This window comes from Dermacentor albipictus, chromosome 1 (genome assembly GCF_038994185.2).
Source record: "Dermacentor albipictus isolate Rhodes 1998 colony chromosome 1, USDA_Dalb.pri_finalv2, whole genome shotgun sequence".
Lineage (NCBI taxonomy): Eukaryota > Metazoa > Arthropoda > Arachnida > Ixodida > Ixodidae > Dermacentor > Dermacentor albipictus.
This window is the reverse complement of record NC_091821.1, coordinates 90,226,202-90,250,974: the sequence shown is the minus strand read 5'-3', so window position 1 is coordinate 90,250,974 and position 24,773 is coordinate 90,226,202. Positions and strand designations below refer to the sequence as shown.

At 46.8% G+C, this 24,773-nt stretch overlaps 1 protein-coding gene across 6 annotated transcripts in view; it reads right to left on the bottom strand.

Moving 5' to 3' along the window:
- The window catches only part of poe (E3 ubiquitin-protein ligase-like protein poe), a 549,262-nt gene that overhangs the window by 204,858 nt on the left and 319,631 nt on the right, over positions 1-24,773 (bottom strand). For all 6 annotated transcript variants that reach the window (XM_065455076.2, XM_065455078.2, XM_065455079.2 and 3 more), the window contains 3 exons: positions 15,222-15,473; positions 6,728-6,948; positions 983-1,190 (listed from right to left, as the gene is read on the bottom strand). In XM_065455076.2, coding sequence (XP_065311148.1) covers positions 983-1,190; positions 6,728-6,948; positions 15,222-15,473 — 681 coding nt within the window. The remainder of the gene's footprint in view (positions 1-982; positions 1,191-6,727; positions 6,949-15,221; positions 15,474-24,773) is intronic.

Here is a 24,773-nt window from a genome sequence, read left to right as displayed (position 1 = left end):
ATCGATAAGCAGGGTGGCCAAAGTTTAATTCCTACATAGGCAGCCATGGCTGAGCGTGAGCAGACGATACTCTGCTTCTTCCGGAAGTATGTACTAATTATTATAGAAATTGGAAAGCAGACTTTTGCTTACTTCAGCCTGTTTATTAAACTGCATCACTAAATATACACAGTAACAGTAGGAAGAAGCACACTGAACCAAACATATTTGATATCAGCTATTGGCCAATAGCAGTCGTGCATAGGAATCGGCTATATTATGAAATAAATCGTCCAGAAACAAGTTAGGGGCAGGCTCTGTTGAAAAAAGAGCGTTTGAAGAAAAGGTCACTCCGTGCCTGTGAGCTGCACACGCCGCGCACCACTGCAAAATTTGCCGAGATGTTCACAGCAGCATACACTATCCACAGGCTGTGTTTTTTCACCATGCCCAAGGGGTGGTTCCGGACTCGTTTAATTTCTTTTACCTTGGAGCTGGTTCAAAACAGCGTCATGCATCGTAGCACGCACAACTAGCATTTCCTGAGCCATTGTTGCTTTTACCATTCATATTTTGTTAATGTGGTCGTGGCAAAGTTGATTGCAGTTGTCAATTTTAAGAGGGTGAGATGCCACGTTCAAACAAAATCAGTTGAAAGTGCATGAGACTATAGTGTTACAAGAAAGGCATCAAGAGACCATGACGGGCATGCTTACCATCTACGCAATGCCTAGAGTAGCAGCACAAATGCCTAGAGTAGCAGCATTGAGCTCAAAGCACACGCGACGCATTTGTAGGTGACCATTTGCATACTAGTAAACTAGGGCTGTGATGATTAGAACCCTCAATAAACATGATAAAATAATCCCATACCCAATCCTGAACCCCCAATGGAGTGGAGAATCATGCCATGTCCCCAACACTAAAAAAATCCTGGCACCCTTCCTTGCCTAGCCCTTCTATGCCAAATCCAAGAGAAAAAGACATAAGGAGTTAAACACACCCTGTGGCTGGTGTAGGCAGTGCGGCTTGGGTGTAAAGCAGCCAGGAGAGCACGAACTTGCTGGTGTACAGCAGGTGGAGTGGGCAAGGTTAGCAGGCGTGTGGCCACCTCCAAGGCGGTCCCTTTAGCATTCCCAGTCAGCCACTCCTCTGATAGCGAGCTCACTGAGAAGCAGTCATCCAACATCTCCAAGCAACTGCTCGTCAGCCTGATAAAGAAAAGGAAGCCACGAAGGCCTCTAGGTGTTGCAGCACACACACTTAAAACAGTTTGCTAGACTGGCTTATTCTGAACTCCTATATGAAAATTTTTAATAAAAATAAAAGGAAGGGAATTCCCATAACTCGCCTTAGTTTCTAAACATATGTGACACAACCAAGCGCCAAGGAAAATGACAGGACCCCCCATTTCACAAAGTCATGCATTTCTCAGAAAACGCACCCAATGTACTACCAACCACAAAAGCTTTTGGAGCATGACATTCGAAAAAAAAAAAAAGCTTACCACAGCCACTGCAACTTCCCTTGAGTGAAAATATGCAGTGAAAGCTCCCCCAAGGCACTCCCATACTGTACACCATAACTTTGGGTCAAGTGGCCAAGCTTTTGGCCAAGCTTGCAGAACATAAGCAAGCACACAAATATTCTGCACACACCTTACACATATTTTATTGTATAACTTGCAGTGTTTCAAAAGTTGCATTTTCTTTCACAGTGACCTAGCCAACCTCAAGCATGAAAGCCAATTTAAAGGAACACAGTAGACTCCATTCTTTCGATTCTAGTGAATTGATATCTACAGAAGATTGCCCACACATTTCTATAGGCACCAACCTTCATTATTTAAATCCTAAAATTGTCCTTCGGCGGATAATTCGAACTTGACCAGTCAGCATGCACGCACCCGACCCCTATTACGACTCCAATAGTGACCCCTTTAGTGGCAGCATGTCTTGGCAGAGCTTAGCGGGCAGTGAATCCATTCCAACCTCCCATCAAAACCTATTTACTACGTGCCCTAGGAAGATTTTCACGCAATAAAGGTAGCTCCCAATGTCTGATTATGGTAGTCACCCCACTCTAACACGCTCCTTCTTTTTTCCATGAAATTCGGGCTGAAAATTGCCTGCACGGTTATGAAAGCAGAACTGCATTTGCGGCATTCATATGCTTTTTGACACAACACGGCTGTATTGCAGTCATATTGTCACGTGGTCGTGACGTCAAAGAACACAGTAGCAATACTGTGAAAGGCAAAAACTAGCTTTTATTGGGCGAACCTGTGCCCACAAAACACGCTACACTTAAAGCACAACGAGAGCGGCGAACACAGTCGGCGATCGTCGTAAATCTGATCAGCGGGTGAAGTGCGTCAGCTTTTATAGAGCAGTCTTCGAATGTTCCAGACTAATCGTTCGGACCCACGTGCCTTCCACAAAGTTCTACACCATTCGCGTTACGCGATGAAATCAGATAACACAAGGTTCTGCGACAACAGACAGCCGGGTAGAAGCATCGATATCTTTCCAGAAACGTCGGATACATGCAGGCGCGTACCGTGCTGTGCGATTACAGTTGTGAAACGTGGTCGCCCGATAAAGATAAGTACACGTGTCAATATTGCAGTCATATTGGACGACCCCTGCCCATTTTTCTTGCTAAAAAATCTACTGTGTGCTAGATTTATATTTTGTTTAGAAGCTTTAATGTCAATTCTACATTAGTTTTTGACTTTGGACACAATTTTTTTTGTCTATTTTGCTTTGTTAAAGAGACCTGAAACAATTTTGACGATCTTGTACAAACATACCGAGTCGTTAGGGTAGGTTCCTTCCGATCATTGACGCATTTAGGCACTCTGCATAGAGTGCAATTTATTAAAAGGTTTCAAAAATGTGAATCACTACCGATTGCAGCGGCATCACTCCCCAGACTTTTCAGCTGCCCCCTTACAATTGACGTAGTTGGTGCAATTGATGTCAGTTGGGCGAGCTGTCTGACTGGCCACCTAGGTGATGTCATCGATAATTTTTCCAACTTTATGGTGAACAAATGACATTCATAATAGTTGGAGTGTTGGTTAATTTGTTTCTATAACAAAAGTAATAGAGAAAACACAACGACAATTTTTATCACTACACTAAGCACTTCCGGCACACAGTAAGTCCTGTTGCTATCTGCTCTGTGGTGATGCGAGTTGAGCGGTCAGTGTTGGTCTCGAACTTTCTTTTTGCAAGCACCATGGATTGCCCTTATGTTGTGGGCTGAAAATCTAGCATTCGGTGATATGTCAAGCTGTGACATCATGTCCCACTGCAAGGCAACATGCAAACAAGTGGCTGCAGTGCATAGGGCTAGCTGTAGGCCTCCGATCGGTGCCAGCATATACACATTTTCGGCTGTCACTTCACTCCAGAGCAGATTACTACCCCAGCAGAGTTTCAGCATGTAGGACATTCCGGTAAATGCAGGTGGACTAGGCGTTTTGCCAGATCGGCAGTGGCACAAACATGAGTGGCCTGCAAGGTGCAGCCATCCGGTAGCACGGAGCTCAACCAGACAAACACAGAGCTAATATAGCAGTAACCAAGTGTGTTCTACTTCGCTGCTGGAGTAAATTTTTGACAGCAAGATAATCGTGAACACGTCTTTTTAAAGGCTTAAAGGCTTAGCTCTGTGTTTGGCTGGTTAAGCTCTGTGCAACCAGGTGGCTACACTGTGGAGGCCCCTCAGGGCACTCACATTTATGCTAAAGCCCCTTTATCACAGTGGTAGTACCGTATTTACTCCAATAATGGTAGCACTTTTTTTGTCCAAAAAAAATTGATGTGAATTCAGGGGTGCGATCAATACACGGGTTAAATTTCCCACGAAGAGAACCATTTTCTTTTTTCATCCCGCATTTGCTGCGGGATGACAAGCAGGTGGCTGCCGCTGTCAATGCGGGACACCAAAACAAAAAATGGCAGCCGGTGGAGCAAGCCAAACGCACTGGACACAATTATTTTTCTTCTCGTGAGGACATTAAGCACATTGAAACAGTTTCTTCCATATCAGTAATGAGTAATATCCTTAATATCAGCAAGTTTGCAACAATAACGTAGCCATGTCCACTTTGAGGGGACAGAAACAGAGATGGGCGCACTTAGCTGCCAGTGACATAGAAACACATGGCGGGCATGCTGCGGAAACTGCAGCCTTAGTCTTCACTGCTATCCTAATACGGCACGTTTCCGCTAAGGGCGGGCGAATATCTTAGCTACGTTACAAGCGTTGGCGTATGAATACATACACTTCTAACGTATCAGTGTAAACGTGGCCACTATCGTTGCCGCTCGTGATTTGTTGCATGCCCACGAGTGCAGACGAGAAGAATCGAAAGGCGCCCTTTATGTAGTTGTTGACCAAAACCATTATGAAGCCTACAATTAATAAAGCCGAGACAAGTTTGGTTGTAGCTTTTTTTTTCATGGAAGTGCGGAAAGTGATGAAAGGAATGAAATGGGGCATCTGCTTAAGAATCTTGGGTCCGTGCAGGCATCGCTTTGTATGTCTTCAAGAGTCGTTCGCGTAGCATTCGACAGATGGTAAGCACGATCATCATTAGCTAGACTTGGCACACGACATATCGCTGCAACAAGTTCAGGGTGCAATCATTCCACGGGAAAGAAAAAAAATCGAATTTTGATGACAAAATTTAGGGGTGCAATCATTATGCGAGTGCGATCATTATGCGAGTAAATACTAGTATGAAGATGCTTTAGTTAACGCCTCCACCCATCCGTTGAAATGCCCAAATCACCTGTGTTTATCAGAATGCCGGACATGCTCAGTGCTGAGACAGAACTCTTGCAACGAACTGAGTGAGTGAAGTAATCGGCCGAGCAAGCCGGGTGCGCCAAGGATTTCCCAAAATAGAGAACATACTTTACAGCTTTGACACATTGGTCAGTGCAGTGGTCGAAGCCACAGCACTGATGCTCATTCACTGCATTAACTACATTACCAATTTACAAGGGTACTCAGACACTAGTTTACTGCATAGCTTCTTGAATAAAATTTTGTCAATTTTGTTAGTGAAAATAGTACTGAGCGCTGCTTTACTACCAATTACTGATTAATTGAATTTCATAGTAATTTTTTTTTTGCAATAACTGCTCTTTATATTGCAACAATGTTTGTGCAGAGCATCCAACACAAAATTCAAGGACAATTCAAGGATTTCCAGGTTGCTAAAGTCTAATATTCAAGGAGGTTGAAACGAACTTCATTCATACTCATTAAAAATTATGCAGATCCACTGGACATATTGGAATCTGTTCAGAAGCATTTATGAAGCGGTTAATAAAATGCTACAAATTTGCCCATTTCGTTCCTTTGACTTTGGCTTAAAGGAAACACAAGCGCATGTGCTCTCGCTTACCTATGCTATGTAATGTGACAAACCTTATATTGCCTTATATTTCCTCATTCCTTATTTTAAATGCACCCACCACTCCTTCGCTGATCTCCCATTATGGGTAAATGCTATAGTATGGAAAACGTCACTATTATCAACTTGTGGATGTGCTTTGTGCCCAATCCCCGTTGTGGGTATTTTGCAAGGTATGGAAATCATAATCACACGCAGCGATCATCTCAAACAGCTAGTAGTTCGTGGCACGACATGTACCGCACACTTGTAGGCCAATCTCCTATTGTGGGCATGTGCCATTGTACCGCCGGCTTCTTGGGTACACGCCATTGTATGGATATCATCATCATCAGTGTCATCAGGCAAACAAGTTTCTTGGCCGATCACCCATTGTGGGTACGTACCCATAGTGTGGTAAATCATCATCATGCTCAACATGTGGTGGCCATCTGAAAAAGTTACTTGACGTTGGCATGAGAGAAGTATGTGTGTTTGTGGCCTAATGGTTAGAGCATTGGGCTGCTGTGCTGGTGGGCCAAGGTTCCAATCCTGGCACCAGGCATGCATTTCTTTTTTTAATTGAGGTTGAAGCTACTAGGCGAGAAGCCGACCAGCGACTGACCCAGGCTAAACCATGGAATGGTAGGCAAAGAAAGTTTCACTTTAAAATATTCATGTCTCCTTAGCTGCAATTCTTTACAGCTAAGGAGCTACTGAACTGCACGAACACTTCAAGCTCTTCAGGTGGCTATTCAAAGTTGACTTTCCCATTGTAACAATGTCAACCACCTTGTGGCACATCACACTTTGCTTCAGTTTTAATAGTGCCAGGCTTCATCCAATGATCCTCATCACATAAAAGCCGTGGCTAAAACGTGCTTTTCTTCACACATTTCAAGAGCGCAAGCCTCAAAATTGGAGTCATTATGGCTGCAATATCAAACAACTAGCAAGACAACAAAAATGGTGGTACGGCTTGGCCACTTGATTTGGCTTTGTCTATAGCACCATGATAGCGATTTAAATAAGCCTGTCATCAGGGGCTGTGAACATTCGAGACTGCAATCGCTTAGCGAAACTCTCAAAAGAATATATCGGATCGTTTCGTTATAGAGTGTGTCCACGGCAGATGGCTGATGCAGAGTGTTACTTTGGATGTTCAGAAGTCAACCCCAACCCCAGGTTTCAAAAAATATCAAAGAACACATTTATTTTCAAGCTAGGACTTTTAAGGGCCCTTGAATATGTTTTTCCAAATCACTGGTTCTCAAGGGTTTCAAGGAGGTGTGCAAATTCTGTTACAAGGACAGACCAAGTTCAAGAATTACTTGCCTGTCAAGCGCTGTCAGGGGTAACGGTGCAGATGGGATTCCATCAGAGTCAATTCCAGCAGCTCCTACAGCAGTAGACTGTGCTGCGACACCTACCCCTGTTACAAACTCATCGCTTTCCTCAGGCCAACCAAAAGATTCCTTTGACTTGCCGTACACTTTGACCGAATCCACCATGGTCACACATGATGGGTCACTACTTGGTCCAAAGAATAGGCTTATCTGCATGACACAAAACAAAACAGACAATTTTTAGCAGACAGTGATGTTTACTTTAAAAGTTCATAAAAATGATTCTACACACCGAGCACACTTCTCAGTGCCTTAAAGAGATTGCTACAGGTTGGAACATGCCCTGGGACTATCAGCACAAATCAGCACAGAAAAGTTGTGCAATGTGGCACAGGAAAACATCCTAAAGTGAAATGTTGTAATGGAAAAGGCAGATGTGCTGTTTATCACATGCAAAATACCTAAGCCTTAGTTGCTTTCAAGTGCAATAGTGCTTGCCTTTTACCAGTTTTTTTTTTGCTACATTCAGGCTTTTGTGACTTTTTTTTATGTCCAAGTACTATGGAGAGTTTTTGTTGAAGAAAGCACTGCCTGTGTTCCACATATCACCACATCACCTACTATGTACAGTCTAGTTCACTTGGCACTTCAGCTCTCATGTTTGCTTCCTCTATTCTAGCTATATCAAACATTTTTTACCACTCTTTTGTCTTATTGGTTTTCTCCAAATCCCTATATTGATGCAAGTGTTGAGTGTTGTGATGCAAGTGTTCAGAAAATGCCCCACTGTTTCTTCCAATTTAAGGTGCCGCAATGCTCTGAATGTACATATATAAAAAGGGGGGGGGGAACATCTCCGTATTAGGTTTTGAGATGGTACAGAAGCCTGGAACAAGTTGCAGAAATTTTTAAAGACTTAATCAAATTGTTAAAGAAATTCAAAATAACTTAATTTTCTTGGAGTCAAGGCTTCACTTACCTTGCATAGAATTTTTGCAGTATGCTATCACAATTTCTCTCAGATATCAGTGTTACTGATGTTTGTACATGTAAAACCAGAAGAATTTGCAGACTCCACTAAAGATGTTTCACAAATGTAATCAAAAAATCTAATGGAGGACGAACAAAATTCAAAGATCTATCCATGCCTTCTGCTCGCTATGCATCAAAGACAAAGGTGTTAACGGCCAAGAGTCAGTGCCTAAGTGGTGTGCTTAGAGAGAAAAAATGGTCTGTCGCACTGATGCATTGGGTTGCTGACACTGTACAGAAGACAGTACAGCTCTGTGTGGGAGCTACTGCATGAGACAGCAAGTACATATCTCAAAGCCCACTTCATGCTACACAATGACATCCCACCGACGTACATGGGCCCAACCGTTGACATCAACTGCGATACTGCCTTCGAGAGACATCTTCACGGCACTTCATACAATGAGTGCACATAAACACAGGTGGCAGTGGCCACAGATTGTTACAAGTGTGATGAGAAAACACTTGAAGCAAGAATTCAGGGACGTGGAGCTGCCTGATGATATGATGGTGCTATGCAATGGACCACTGCACCATAACGAACGAATTCAGTAATTATGAACAGCAATAGAAAGAAAGAAAGAAAGAAAGAAAGAAAAAGGAATTCTACGCCTAGCCTCAGCATAACAGAATTCTCGTCCACTGATTTGGACATTGGCCTTGACCCCCTATTCTTCCACAAAGGTCTTTGTACCTCTTTACTTTAAAATGAAGGATTTTCAGTGAGTGAGTGAGTGAGTGAGTGAGTGGAGTGAGTGGAGTGAGTGATTGAGTGAGTCATCTTCATCGTACCTTCATCGGCACTGCCATGGTCATCAGGACAGGTCAGCAGCGGAACACACGGACGCAGGCTGCAATAAAGCTGCGGTGCTTGCGGCGTTATGTCTGACTGATGTCAGTGTTTTAAGCCTAGTGCGACATATCAGTGGCGACGAGGCCTAGCGTCGCTAGGTGAGAAGACCCGCGTCAGCATGAGTGCTGGACGGCCACCGGAATTTGCCGATGCAGAAGGTACGTGGCCTACGTATCGCGTTCGCCTGGAGGCGTACTTTGAGGCTCATAGCATCGTGGACCCAACGAAGAAGCGAGCGCTGCTCATCGCTTCGCTCACGGACAGTGCAGTGCGTGTGGTGCAGGGCCGGTGTCAACCAAAAAGGTGAATGAACTGAGCTATGAGGAAGTCGTCGGGTATCTGGAAGATCACTATGCTCCGGAGGTCAACGAGATCGCTGCAAGTTATGCTTTCTTCTATGCGTCCGCAACAAGACGGGGAAGCTGCTCAGGACTTCATTGCGGACATTCGACGCCTAGCTGAGAAGTGTGACTTCGGCATGTCATTGGAGCGCATGTTGAGGGATCGAATCGTTTGCGGAGTGCTGGATGAAGACGTTCGGCGCCATTTACTGACGCGAAGGAAGCTCACCTTAGAAGAGGCTGAAGACTTTGCTGTCTCGGCACAGAGAGCTGTTGAAAATGCCAGGAGCATGAACTCGGCGCACTCAGAAGTACATTTTGCCCGACAAAAGAGCCATTCCTCGAAGCGACGTTCCAAGCCGGAACAACGCGACGTGTGTGGAAGGTGTGGAGAATCGCATGCTGAGGACGAGTGCAAACACCTTCGCGCGGTGTGCCACCGGTGTGGAAAATGAGGACATCTACGTCGGATGTGCCTGTCTAGCACAAATAGTGACCGTCGGCAGGGATCTTATCCAGGAAGACAACGGCGCCAGGGTTCGTACGCCATGGCAGCCGGAGAGGACACAAGCTCGGACGACAACGATGCCTTGCACACGATTACAGCGGTTCTCCATCACGCAGCCAGTATCCGCAAGGTTAGGCCTATTTACAAGGACATCAGTTGGAATAACGTTCCGCTCACTATGTTGGTGGACACGGGGTCACCTGTAAGCGTCATTCTTGTAACGGTGTTCCGCAAGTACAAGCAGATTTGGCCTCCGTTGGAGAGTTCACAGCTCAAGCTCTCTTGTCTCTTGGGAGAACTTCCAGTTGTCGGCCAGCTTAGCATGACCACTACGTGCGACGGGAAAGATATTCCTGGTACTGTCATAGTGGTCGACAGCTCCGGACCATCTTTGTGCGGCAGAGACACCATCAAGGCATTTAATGAAGTTGGAGTGGCAATGTTGTCGGATGTGGTAGCGAATCTGCAACCGGCTGGAATACAGGCTGTCAGCACAGGTCTGCAACAGCTGCTTGACGAATATGCCGACGTGTTTGCTCCGTGACTCGGCCTGTGCAAAGGACCACCGGTCACATTTCAATTGAAAGAAAACGCGTGTCCACGGTTCTTTAAGGCCCGTACTGTGCCCTACGCTCTCAGAGATAAGATGTCTGAATCGTTGGATCAGCTGGTCGCGGAAGGCGTTTTGACGCCGGTAAAAACCGCTGAATGGGCAACCCCTGTGGTACCCGTTTTGAAGGGCGATGGATCTCTCCGACTGTGTGGAGACTTTCGTAGGACTGTGAATGCGGCCACTGTGGTAGAACAATACCCGTTGCCTCGAGTGGACGACATTTTTGCTAGGTTAAACGGTGGCAAAGTATTCACGACCTTGGATTTGCGTCAAGCCTACAACCAGTTGCCATTGGATGAGGAAGCAAAGAAGATAACAGTCCTCAACACCCAGAAGGGTCTCTTTTGTTTTAACAGATTACCGTTTGGCGTAAGTTCTGCTCCAGCCATATTCCAAAGGCGAATGAACGGACTGCTGGGGGATATTCCTGGAGCACAGGTGTACCTGGATGACATTATCATCGCCGAGAAAAAACACGATTCATCTAGACTCAAAACCGTGCTGCAGCGGCTGCGCGAGTATGGTCTCCAACTGAACAAGGGAAAGTGCAAGTTTTGGCAAGACGAAGTCACATTTCTCGGTCATCGTATCGACGCGAAGGGTCTGCGACCGAAGGACGACAATATCAAAGCCGTTGTTGAAGCCCCAAAGCCCACCTCGGTGAGTGAGCTGAAAGCTTTTCTCGGTCTCATAAATTACTATGGCAAGTTCCTGCCCAATCTGGCCACCAGGCTAGCACCGCTACATGCTCTCTTATCCAAAGGAGTCAAGTGGCAATGGAGCCAGGAACAGGAGAAAGCATTTCAGCAAGTTAAGCAGGCAATTGTGGCTTCCAAGTTTCTGGCTCACTTCGACCCGGATAAGCCACTGCGGCTGGAGTGCGATGCATCACCAGTAGGCATTGGGGCCGTTTTGTCGCACCGTGTGAATGGTGTTGACTATCCCATCGGATTCCGGTCCAGGACACTTACCAAGAGCGAGCGCAATTACTCGCAGTTAGAAAAAGAAGCTTTGGCACTGGTATTCGGCGTCGCCCGGTTTAAAGACTACCTGCACGGACATCAGTTCGTCTTAGTAACAGACCACAAGCCTCTTACTGGTTTATTCAATCCAGGTAAAGCCATACCACCGATGGCGGCCGCAAGAATACAGCGTTGGGCCTTGTTTCTTGGCAACTACAACTACACATTGCAGTACCGGAAGGGCAGTGACCATTCCAATGCTGATGCCCTCAGTCGGTTGCCCTTGCCAGTAATGGAGGAGCCGCGGGACTTTGTTGCCGACGAGTACGTTTTGTATGCCCACTCTCTTGAGGAAACAGCGCTTTGCGCCCGCGAGGTTGAACATCTGACTAATCGAGACACCAGCCTTCTGCAGGTTAAAAAATGGATTTCCCAGGGATGGCCGTCATATCTTCCGCAGGGCCATGAGCATCTCGGCCGTACTTCAACGGAAGAACAGAGCTTACAGTCAGCCATAATTTGGTGTACTGGGGACATTGCATTGTTCTACCCCTGGCGGCGGCAAGGCGTGCGTTGCGTATTTTGCACGAGACACACCCCGGCATGACAGCCATGAAAACCACAGCGAGAACGTTGTTTTGGTATCCGGGACTGGATGCCGACATAGAGCGACTGGTGAACTCATGTTCCACATGTGCGCAGGCTTCAGCGATGCCACCAGCACAGATACCTTTGGCCTGGCCAGCCACCGGGGAAAGGTGGAGCCGGCTGCACGCAGATTTCGCAGGCCCGTTAGACGGACAAATGGTCTTAGTCGTCGTCGACTCGGAAACGAAATGGATGGAAGCCATTCCAATGAAAACTGCCACTTCGCAAACCCCGGCCAACGCGCTAAGATCAATATTTGCACGGTTCGGCCTTCCAAAAACCTTTGTTTCTGATAACGGACCACAATTTGTGGGCAAAGTTTTTCGTGAGTTTCTGGCACGGAACAATGTGCAACAACTCACAACAGCCCCTTATCATCCACAGTCGAATGGGTTAGCCGAACGAGCTGTGCGTACGCTCAAGGAAGGACTAAAGAAGAACCCCGGAATAGACCTCAAAATACGCATAGCGCGGGTTTTATGACGATATCGCCGAACGCCCGTCAAGGATGGAAAGTCGCCGGCGGAACTCTTATTGGGGTACCAAATAAGAACAAAGCTGGACTGTATCGCTCCCGATGAAAGGTCACCAGAAATCCAACCACGAATTGGAGGGTCTCCAGTTCAGGCAGGTGACCCAGTCTGGATGCGCGATTTCCGAACAAGTCGTCGCAGGTGAATACCAGGAGTGTTGCGAGATCAACTGTGGCCCAGAATGGTCACTGTTGATTCCGGGAAAGGAATTCAGCGGCGACACTTGGACCAGGTGAGACGTCGAACTGTCTCAGACTCTTTCTCGACACAGAGGGTAGCCGTAAACCCTGCAGATAGCACTCCAATCACATTGCGACATAGTCCGGAAGTGGCCCAGACGGATAGCCCGCCACCGTTACGAAGATCGACCCGACAGCGACGGCCTCCTGAACGCTTGGACCTGTAAGAGGGGGAGAAGTGATGTATCGCCAACTTCATCGTCATCTTCATCGTGCCTTCATCGGCATTGCCATGGTCATCAGGACACGTCAGCAGCGGAACACACGGACGCAGGCTGCAATAAAGCTGCGGTGCTTGCGGCGTTATGTCTGACTGATGTCAGTGTTTTAAGCCTAGTGCGACATATCATGAGTGAGTGAGTGAGTGAGTGAGTGAGTGAGTGAGTGAGTGAGTGAGTGAGTGAGTGAATAAATAAATAAATAAATAAATAAATAAATAAATAAATAAATAAATAAATAAATAATGTGAGATGGCTGCACAACACGTACATGTAGATGACAATACATTAAAGGAGAGAAGCACACAAGAGGCCACCCCTGCGATCACCTGCTTTACTCCGACTTCTTCTTTTCTCGCACTCACCATGCGAGTGCCCACACCCAAGAGCCCCTTCATTACACTCGGCCACGTTGCCGCAAATGGCTCTGGGAATGAGAAATTGCCGAAGATGGCTCTGGTGGGCGGCATTGACTCTTTTGGGATGGCTCGTGATGAGACAGCGCTTCAGCCCGTTTGTCTTGAACCCGTCCTGCCTGGGAATGCCGCCCATGCTTCCCTTGGCGTGGCCTAAGAGCCACTTCTTCATTACAATACATTAGATACATTTGTAGCGGTGCGACAATCGGCCCCAGTGCCACCAAGAAAGAAGGGTGCCATGTGCATGCGAGAGAACATGCTAGCACGCCGCCCATCCCAAGCGGTTGCATCTATGTGCCGCTCTCTAGAACCAACGGCACCAAAGCTGGCTGGTTCCAATAAATTGTGGCCACGGTGGCTCCCTCTCCTAAACCTCCTCCACAGATTAATAAGAAAGACATACGAGAATTTGGTTACACATTCTTTCTCGTGACTTAATAAATGCACAAAAGTTTTCAACTGGCAACAAAAGAGGGTGGAAGAAAGGTGCTTCTTTACTATTTGCACTATATACTAATGAATATAGAATGGCAGCATGTCATTGCAGAAATTCCAGGGAAGGTCGACAAATTATTAGAAAAATTCATCCTTTGTTTGACCTTCTGCAGCGAGTGGAATTACTATAACTAGTCTGCTCTGTATAATAAACCAAATGTTAGCCACTCATACACATCTACAAACTGAACAACAGATCAAAGTGCCAGTCCACCTCTGTCTCCCCAGAAAAGCTTCTGCTTAACCTAAAAGGGATTGACAACTGATTAGGACCTGTGATCACATTATGGTACTGATAAGATTTTTCATAACACTGATGCAAACAAGCATGATGTTTCTTTCAAAAGAGAAAACATAACTTCTATCTTAGGGGAAAAATTCCTCCAAGTGAGATGAAGTGGCCCTTAGTGGTGAAATATAGATAGTATGAAATAGTTTGGGGTACAGTCACCCTTGCATTGATGTGCATGGCTTTGTTGTCAAATGCAAGCACATAAAACCAACTGACAATTTTTTTTTTACATACTGCAGCTCTTTTAGGGCTATGGCAGGATGTAAAACCAGAGAAAATAATACGAAAAATAATTTTAATTGAAACGTAGAAATGATAAGGTAAAGGGAAATGAAAGTGAATGAAAAAACAAAACTACTTGTTACGGCTGGGAGGTTAACCCACATCTTTTGTATTACGCGTGCTGTGCTCTACCAATTGAGCTACCATGGTGGCCATTCTTATCAGTAACCCACACAGTTGAATTTTTCCCATAGGTGCTTTGTAAATCCCTGCAAAGTTTTATTCCATTCTAACTTTTACTTTTTACATGGCTATTGTTTTAGGTTATCAACGTTTTATGAAACGTGTTTCAATTGGTGCGAATCGAATAATTTCATGTGAATGTCATTATTTCATAGCACCCACTCCATTCCTTCAATGTTAAATTCTGACCATACCTTTAGGTCTCACAGCATTTCTTTCAAACATCCTTGTGAGCATTATCAGCAATTAATGAGGCTGATAAAGCAACAAAGGTACTATGAGACTCGCCATAGTGGAGGGCTCAAGATTAATTTAAACTCTCTGGTGTCATTTAACGTGCACCCAATTCTTGGTACACAAGCATTTTTGTATTCCACCTCCATTGTGATTCAGCTGTCATAGCCAGGAATTGAATCTTACCTTGCACTCGGTAGCAAAGTGCCGTAGCTACTGCATCAGGTTTTAATTCTTGCGATTTCCACAATAAACCAAATCTTCATAGTTTCCCCAGTAGATGATATCCAGTTTCTAATATATGCCTACAAAACTTCATCCAAATTTAACTTTATCCACTTGCAATTGATGTGAATATTTATTGTGAATGCTCTCTCCGGATGTAAAGAATATTCTAGCAGTATTAATGGCTTCACTGTAAAAACAGTTACACCTAAGACCTTTGGTACTAAAATACGAAAAACTGATCAGGTGTGCCAAAGTCTAGAACAAAACCTTGTGTTATATATGGAATGGTATGGTATATGCTGTGTTTACTCAAAAATTTTATTTATGAGTGAAGGATGTGGTCATAATATTTCACTGCTGTCTCTGCCAGAATGAATAAACACCAGCTAGTCTGAATTCTCACCTTCTTATCAGCACTCAACGACTCCTCACGGGTGAAAGGGAAGTCATACCAGCGTGACCGCGTCAGCACCAGTGGGTGGGAGCGGCCAAAAAGCTCCATTGTTGAAGGTGCCCGCTGCACATCCTGTGAGCCCACCAGCACTCGCACACCCACCATGACCAAGGTGGGATCAGTGTTCGTGATCTCCAGTGTTAAACCGCCAGGCTTAGTGCAGGCCACGTACATGCCTGTTGTGTTAAGCCGGTGCTTCACCTGCACGAAAGGCCCCATCCCGTTTATGACTGTCAGTGTTTCAGGACAGCAAACAAATCAATGCATAGAGTTAAGCCCTACTTCTATTGAACCACTAGAGGGCGAACCAGCGATCTTGCGAATATGTGGACTTCCTTTATGAAAACTTGCTTTTGTTGATTTCACACATTCCAGGCAAGGCAAGCACAATAGATTGCTTACCCAGCCTGCTCATGTGCATGCAATACCATTCCTTGTCACTGAAACTCATAAGCAAATATATACGCTTCGTATTGATAGACAAAATCCTCTAATGAGATGTTACTAAGGGCAGGTTGAAAATCAGTGCTGTCTAGTGTTTGGACACGTCCAGCTGCCATATGACACAGAGGCTGTGGATCAAGTCTCTAGGAAATTTCTTGCTAGCTTTGACAACAAACTTTATGTTGAAATATTCAAGCCTGCTAGGGCAAATTTTATTGCTACTGTGTGATATGTGTGGGCCAAGAAAAGTTACATTGAACAAGCGCTGAATTTTTTTTAATTAAGAAAACACAAGGTTATGAAATTGTTATCATCCTCTCATGGCATAAACAAAGCCTTATAACAGACTTCTGACTGGCACGTGCTGGCTACAAGCAATGTCTCCTAGCCACATAAAATATCAAACAGTAAGAAGACATCACATTTTACTGGCTTTCACCATGAATTTCAAACCTGCTGCTCTTGTTGAAAGTCCATGCTAAGTCCCAACCAGTGAATAAATCATTCTGTACAGTGCATCATTCGCTTCCCAAAATGATGTCTAACATACATTAAAGTAGTCAAGTGTCACTTTGTTTAATGTGAGGAAATAGCTGCATGAAGCGACTCATTGCATCATTGCCCTGACAAAGACAATTCTCCTTTCAAAATGTCGATTCCACAGACATCCTTTGTTCAATTATGGTTAATTACTCCTTCCATCTTGTGTACCTGTCTTCTTTTTTCATTGTATTTTTAACTCTTTAATGCCAGTTGTCACAAATTCGTGACATACCAAATAAACGAAGCCTATGGCTGGGAATTTGTTTTCTGGCTCAAGTGCCGGCAGTCACGCATTCGTGACAATCTTTTTCAGCACTGATGTGCTGTACCATCTAGGAGCAATAGTGGGGGGCTGGCAACCATTGTTTGGAGTTGCAATCAACGAGGTGTTCCCATGTGCACTGTCAACTATTTTCTACAGGTTTTGTGAACAATTAAAAGAAAAAGTCGGTTGATGCTTCCAAAATTTTCTTCAGACTGTTTATTTACTAGAGCTTATAACAGGTATATAGTGAGCTTGAGAACACGTTTCATTTTGGTATTACCGCTTTGGCCACCGTATATCACTAATTTGTGACATTCGGCTTTTGCAGCACTCAATAGCTATAGCAACATGTCTAAAGACCTGGAAAGTGCATTGTTTCTCAATAAGCAATGAACGTTAGGCCTTTTACAGTAAGAAGGGGCTCCCGGCAGCTTTAGGGACTTCTTTCACCATCAAGAATGTAGCCTAAAAAGTAAACTCGTTTTCTAAGTAGTTTAATTTTTTTGCCATGTGAAGGCGATTTTTAGTGGGCAGGCAGAGGTGTGCATCCAGTGATTGCAAAGACAGCAGGCAAACCAGTGGTTGAGCACTCAGCCTTTATGAGAACGAAGCTGGTATTGCAATTGTAATGCATCCTCAGACAAATGTTTGGATGCTACTAGTGAGCATGATGTCCAATTATGTGACCTTATTTTGGACAATATAAACCTGCATAACCAGCCCGGACTGACATCTGCTGTCCAACGGTTAGTTTCATTTTCTGCCTGTTGATGATCGATAGATTTCTCATACAGACTGAGATGTTCTAAAGCTGTTGCCAATATTATGTGTCTTATTTATAGTGTCTGCACAGCATATATTGGAGCTTTGCTATTACGAGCCCAGTAGAGTGTGCAGTTTTGCTCAGTGTTAGTAGAACATATCAGAAGAAAGCAGCTTCCACTAGGCAGAAAAATTTGTTTTGTGGTTCACGTCCAGAACTAGAACATTGAAACTTTCATGTACTGTAGACAATTGAAGTCGAAATATTTTGAATATCTCAAATTATACTTTTCATTTATTTCTATGCATTAGCAGAGTCCTTTTATGTTTTTCTGGTCACGAAACTCCGCTGTCACGCTATGGGAGAGGTTCATATGCTGCCCAAAGGTGCCGCGACACGGCGCCACTGTGCCAAAGAGGGCACCGTTCGCGTACCGAAACGCGTGCGCAGTGCGAGGCGTGCTGAGTGATCGGGTGCGTTCTGTGCATGTGCTGCGCTATTTTTCGAGTGCTGGGCTGTTTAGTTGAAGTGGCGGTGTGGAACAACGATGCTGAACACGTGTTGCAAGTAACAGCTGAAGAAGTAGAATGGTAGTATCTCCAACAAGCCATCTAAAAAAAAAAAAATGCTGTATTTGTGATGTGGCTACTTGTGTTCGTTTGAGAGTTGTTTTGCCATGTGTCTTGAAATGCTTATGCTTTATACTTTCTTGTTTATAGAAACAATCAATTATGCATTCTGTATTTATTGCCATTCGTTTGCTGGTGTTTGTTTCCTGCCCCCAATGCATATCTCTCACGTTTAATGTTATTTCTTTATGCTTATTATACCAGTGTCATGCTTTTAACAAACATCTTGCATTGTGAATGGTGGACCCACGACCTACTGTATAAATATATACAGGAGGTTGTGGGTGGACCATTCGTGACCGGACGCCTCTGTGCTGTCTGTATTTCTCTCCACTTATTTTACATGATAAGTAAATGATTGTGCTTGTAAGTTGTTTTTGCACCAATACGTTCTATTTCTTTTCTTAATCGAATTATAAACATATTGTTACGTAGGTAGACGCAGACGAAAAGCTATGTACAAGTATATTTACAAGAAAATACGCTGCGCTTGGCCAAGAGGCAACAGCCCGCGCTAGCTTCTAATCGTCGTCGTCTTCTTACTGCTCGGCTCTTTGTCATTGGAAATACTATCCCATAGCACTACCCCCGGCGGCAAAAGCGCCGTCCCGGAGCGACTAAAGACCGGAGTCTGAAGCAGTGTAGTAGGTCTTGAGCCTACTGACGTGCACGACATCACTAGGTGCCAGAGTAGATAACGAGGTTGAGCTCACAGGAGCAATGTCGTACGGTGTAGGGTCTTAACCGTCACTTGGCGCAGCATGCGGCCCTGTGTATCGCGAAAGGAGCTTTTCTGAAAGTCCGACGTGACGAGAGGGCAACCACAGGAGCACGAGTGCACCAGGCGAAAACCGTACGTCACGGTGGCGGGCGTTGTACTGACGCTGCTGTGTGGTTTGCAAGCCCGTCAGTCGAGCACGGGCAAGCTGGCGTGCATGGCTGGCGAGGGCGATGGCGTCGCGCGCATACTCGGTTGTTGAGATCGCAGCAGGAGGAAGTACCGTGTCAAGGGGCAAGGTCGGTTCGCCACCCTAGAGTAGATAAAATGGAGAAAATCCGGCGGTGTTGTGCCGAGAAGAATTATAAGCAAATGTGACGTAAGGAAGGGCAACGTCCCAGTCGTGGTGGTCCTTCGAAACGTACTTGGACAGCATGTCGGTAACAGTACGGTTTAACCGCTCTGTCAAGCCACTGGTTTGAGGATGGTATGAGGTAGTCGGCTTGTGTTGAATAGAGCAGGAAAGCACAATGTCGGCGATAACTTTCGAGAGGAAGTTACGACCATGGTCAGTAAGCAGCTGTTGCGGGGCGCCATGCACTAAGATAATGTCACGCAAGAGAAAGTCCGCGACGTCAGTGGCGCAACTAGTAGAGAGAGCCCGCGTGATAGTGTATCGGGTGGCGTAATCAGTTGCGACGGCTACCCATTTGTTCCCAGAGGATGACGTGGGAAAGGGACCGAGGAGGTCTAATCTAACACAAAAGAACGGTTCCACAGGGACGGTGATCGGCTGGAGATGACCGGAAGGTAGCACCTGAGGTGTTTTCCGACGCTGGCAGGGATCACAGGCAGCAACATAGTGTCGGACGGAGTGAGCGAGACCAGGCCAATAGAAGCGGCGGCGGATGCGGTCGTACGTGCGGGTTACCCCAAGATGTCCTGCAGTGGGTGCGTCATGCATCTCAAAGAGCACAGCCTGTCGTAGATGTTTTGGCACGACAAGAAGAAGATCAGGGCCATCAGGGAGGAAGTTCCTTCAGTACAGAATGCCGCCCTGGAGGACATATCGGCGAACGGATGCATCGGTAGGTGTAGAGCACAGACGCTCGATGAGTACTCGCAGCGATAGGTCTCGGTACTGCTCATCGGCAATGTTAGGGAAGGCAGACACAGAGAAAATGCCGTTGGCGCTACTACTGTCGGCGGCGTCAGGCTCGTCTACCGGGTAGCGAGACAGGCAGTCAGCGTTCTTGTGTAGTCGGCCAGATTTGTAGGTGACAGAGAACGAATATTCTTGGAGGCGTAAGGCCCAGCGACCAAGTCTTGCTGTAGGGTCTTTCAATGAGTATAACCAGCAAAGCGCGTGATGGTCTGTGACAATGGAAAAGGGTCGGCCATATAAGTATGGGCGGAACTTCGCAACCGCCCAAACTAGGGCCAGACACTGTGGGGATGCGCGACTCTCACGCGTCCCCTGATGTTTTCCCGCATAGCGCGTCTCCTGTAATCCCACTTCGTCGCGTGGCCTGCGTGACGTCCGCGCGGTCGATGTGGTTGAAGCTCAGTCCGAGAGATGGCGCTAGTGTTGCGCTGCTACGGGGTTACTTGGGTGCGGGAGAGACAAGGCGCTCTTTCTTGGGTTCGAGACAGCAAGCAGCACGGACGTGCCGTGACGCGCGTGCAGCGACCCTCTTTCCCGGCGGGTCGGCTAACAGCGAGGACGTCCCACGCGCCGACCCATGCTTCTGCGAGACCGCCTCGCATGGCCGCCTTCGAACGCGCCACGATTCGCGTGACCGTACACGCGAACGACCAGGCGTTGGGATCCAGCATGGGGCGAACGTATTCGCTCGCTTCCGATCGCAGTGAGTCGGACTTCTAGATTTGTCGCGCGCCCATCGGCATGTTTTGTGGATAGCAACTCGGCTAGCCGGCATTGATCTATGAAAGGTGCAATAAATGCCCTTGTGATTGTTTGCACTACTGTGTTGTCGTTCCTTTGTCCCAAGAGTGCCGGAGGAGAACCCCACATCTCCCACAACACTCACGCTCAGTGATGAAATAGTTGCGCTCCACGGGCGAGAGGAGCCTGCTGGCGTAAGCGATAACACGGTCGTGGCCACGCTGGCGTTGTGCCAGTACTGCGCCAATTCCGTGACCTCTGGCATCAGTGCGGACTTCGGTAGGCGCAGAAGGACTGAAATGGGCCAGAACGGGAGGCGTTGTGAGAAGGTCGATTAGAAGCGAGAATGCAGAGGCCTCGTTATCGCCCCACGGGAAAGGGGCGTCTTTTTTCAGAGGCTCGGTTAGTGGTCGTGCTATGGCCGCGAAATTTTTCACGAAACGGCGGACGTACGAGCAAAGGCCGATGAAGCTGCACACATCCTTGACACACTTTCGAACAGGGAAGTGCGTAACAGCATGATTCTTGCCTGGGTCCGGTTGCACTCCGTTCACATCAAGGAGATGCCCAAGGACGGTAATCTGGCGATGGCCGAATTGGCACTTCGATGCATTGAGTTGCAGACCGGCTCGCCAAAAAAACGTCCAGGACTGCTGAGAGGCGCTCGAGGTGCGTAGCGAATGTTGGGGAGAATCCTATAACGTCGTCCAAGTAGCACAGGCACGTGGACCATTTGAAACCGTGAAGAAGGGAGTCCATCATGCGTTCAAAAGTGGCAGGAGCGTTACATAGACCGAACGGCATCACTTTGAATTGATAAAGACCGTCGGGTGTTACAAAAGCAGCCTTCTCGTGGTCGAGATCGTCCACGGCAATCTACCAGTAGCCGGAGTGAAGGTCAACAGAGGAGAAATAGCGAGCACCGTGGAGGCAGTCAAGGGCATCATCAATCCGAGGTAGGGGATACACATCCTTTTTAATAACCCTGTTAAGGTGCCAATAGTCCACGCAAAAGCGCCATGAGCCATCCTTCTTTTTGACCAGTACAACAGGTGACGCCCATGGACTATATGATGGTTCAGTAATGTTCTTGGCAAGCATTTTGCGAACTTCTGCATGAATAACTTGACGCTCAGCCGGTGATACTCGATACGAGCGGCGATGAAGAGGAGGGGTATCGCCGGTATTAATGTGATGTTTGACAGCTGTTGTTTGGGCCAAAGGCCAAAGTAAAAAATATATTAATAGGAAATCAGAACACGGTAGAGTGCACGAGTGTGCTCGGAAGGCATGTCGGGTGCAATCATTTTCTGTAATTTGGCGATGGTACAAGTTGCCGACTACGACGGTAGAGGAGGATCGGCTGAATTGTCTACTGAAATTTATGCTACAGAGTGATCCTCAAACAAGCAAAGTTGGGCCAGAGACATCCCGCGTGGCAGCACTTGTGTCGTCAAGCCAAAATTGACCACTGGCAGGCAGACGCAATTCGCCGTAATAGATAAAACTGTGTGAGGTACTGTGATCCCATGTGTAAGGAGGACGTCTTGCATAGGAGCCGCGATGTAGTGACCGTCGGGGACTGGTGGGGATGACACGAAGTCAACATAAGTCAGTGCCGAAGGTGGCAAGCGAACGAAGTCGAAGGAACTGAGGCGAGTAGGGTGTTGTTCAGCGGGATCCAGAACAGGCAGGTCGAGGCGGAGAGTACTGGTGGAGCAATCGATGAGAGCAGAATGTGCGGAGAGGAAGTCTAAGCCAAGGATGATGTCGTGGGGGCAGTGAGCGATGACTGTGAATAGCACGATTGTTGAGTGATTGGCAAAGAAGACGCGGGCGGTACACATACCAATTACGGGGGCTGTTCCGCCATCGGCGACACGGACAACAGGCATCGTGGAGGGCGTGATAATTTTCTTGAGCTGGTTACGAAGGTCAGCGCTCATTACGGACAAATGCGCCCCATTGTCTATGAGTGCAGACACAGAAACACTGTCGACTTGCACGTCAAGAAGGTTCAGATGAGTGGGCAACGTCAGTAGAGGATTTGGCGGCGTAGGGAGCAATGCAGTGTCATTTCGAGGCGCTACATCGTCTAGTTTTCCGGCTAGGAGCGGCGTCCGAAGGGAGTCGGCGAATAGGAGCGATGGGGCTGGGGAGAGCGAGATTGTCGTCGTTGGGGCGAAGGCGAACGAGAATAGGAGCGGTTCGGTGCAGGAGAATCAGTGGCGGCGTTATCGGAGCATGCAGCATAGGGACGAGAAGGGCCACCTGGGGGGCGAGAGTAGGCAGTATAAGTAGGCCGGGTTGGGGAACTCCAGTGACTGTGACAGTGCCGAGAAATGTGCCCGATTCGATGGCAGTGGAAACAAATGGGCTTGTTGTCAGCAGTGCGCCATTCAGATGGGTTGCGGAAACGTGGTGGGTAAGAAGATGCGGGACGGGGCGGAATCGAAGAAGCCGGGCGGGTATCAGGACGATGGGCCGAGCAGATGGTGTGAAGACCCATGTTTTCGAACTCTTGGCGGACAACTGCCTGGATCAGTGAGACCGTGACTGCAGATGTGTTAGTGGGACTGGAGTCGAAGGCAGCCGGATAGGCAGCCTCGATCTCACGCCGGACGATCCTGGTAACATCGGCAGTGTTGTTGGGACGAGGAGTGTCGGCACAGGAAGATGTCGCTGGGGTGTTGGGCAGACGGGCAAAATGCTGGTCAATACGTCGGCTTTTAGCGAGTTCCAGGCGGCACACTTTTATAACAGCATCCACCGTCGCTATGTTGTTGCAAACGAGCAAGTTGAAGGCGTCATCAGCAATGCCTTTGAGGATGTGGGCAACCTTGTCGGACTCGGTCATGTGGGTGTCAACTTTGCGGCACAGAGCCAAGATGTCCTGAAGGTACGTGACATAGGGCTCTGTTGACGTCTGCACATGGCTGGAAAGCGTCTTCTGCACGACAAGTTGGTGACCGCAGGGGTCGCCAAACAAGTCTCGAAGCTGCGTCATAAGTGAATCCCAACTGGTGAGCTCATCTTCGTGCGTGCGATACCAAATAGTTGCCCATTAAGAACCAAAACACCTAGTCTCGTCGTTTCTGCGTCGAAACCACGAGCAGCGTGAATAAGTGCTGGGCTTACTGACGCTTCTAGACGACTGTATACTAAGGCAATTGCCTAATTACAATACAGCTAGTTTCAACTGCGCAGATCCTAACACTTCACGTTCGCCTCAATTCGTTGCTAAAAGCCGCACCGAAGACATTTAGTAGCGAAGTTTGTCTTGCATTAATCCTACCTAGATCTCATTCAGAAATGGCATCGCTTTGCAGAGAAATCTTAAGTGCATGGAGCAACTCAATTTCCTTTTCTTTGTCATTAAGTTTTCTACGGTAGCAGCCCTTTGCAATAACAATTTCATTCTTTTGATCTCCTTATAAGATACTGCCCACAGTCAGAGTCCTTCTCTGCCACAGTTTAACAGAAAGTGAACAGCTGTGCTCGACGAACAATCTCGCGCTATGCGCAACGAAGAGTTGGCGCTTACTTACTGGTAAGCGGGGGTGCAACAGCCCATATGTTTGCATCTGGTGAAAAGTGGGACTCCTGGCGCTTTTTTGCAAATGCGCGGTGTTTAATCTCAGGCAAATATTAAAAAGCGGAGCCCACCAAAGTGTTGAGGCGAATGGAGATGATGTAGAAATGTGAACCGAGACCAGCCGGCCGTGTACAGCGGATGCATTTCGACGGGGGCGACATGCAAAACACCAGTTTATTTAAATTTAGGTGCAATTTAAAGACATTTAGTAGCGAAGTTTGTCTTGCATTAATCCTACTTAAATCTCACTCAGACATTTATTTACGTTCATCTAAATTTAAGCGCACTTTAGAGGATCCCAGGTAGTCAAAATTAATCCTGAGTCCCCCACTACGGCGTGCCTCATAATTGTATCGTGATTTTGGCTCTTAAAATCCAAGATTTTTTATTTTGTTTTTTGGTCTGAGACCACCGCAAGCTCCATGTTATGAGCGGCTTTCTTTTCGTCCCGGGCGCTCAGGCAGTAATTTAGGCATACTGAATGTTAAAAATAGTTACGTGAAACTAAAGACGCGCTCAGGCAGTAATTTAAGCATACTGAATGTTAAAAATAGTTACGTGAAACTAAAGCAACAGTTGAGGAAGTTGAGAAAGCTAGAATACCAAGGCTGCCCCACACACAACCACAGCGGTAGCGG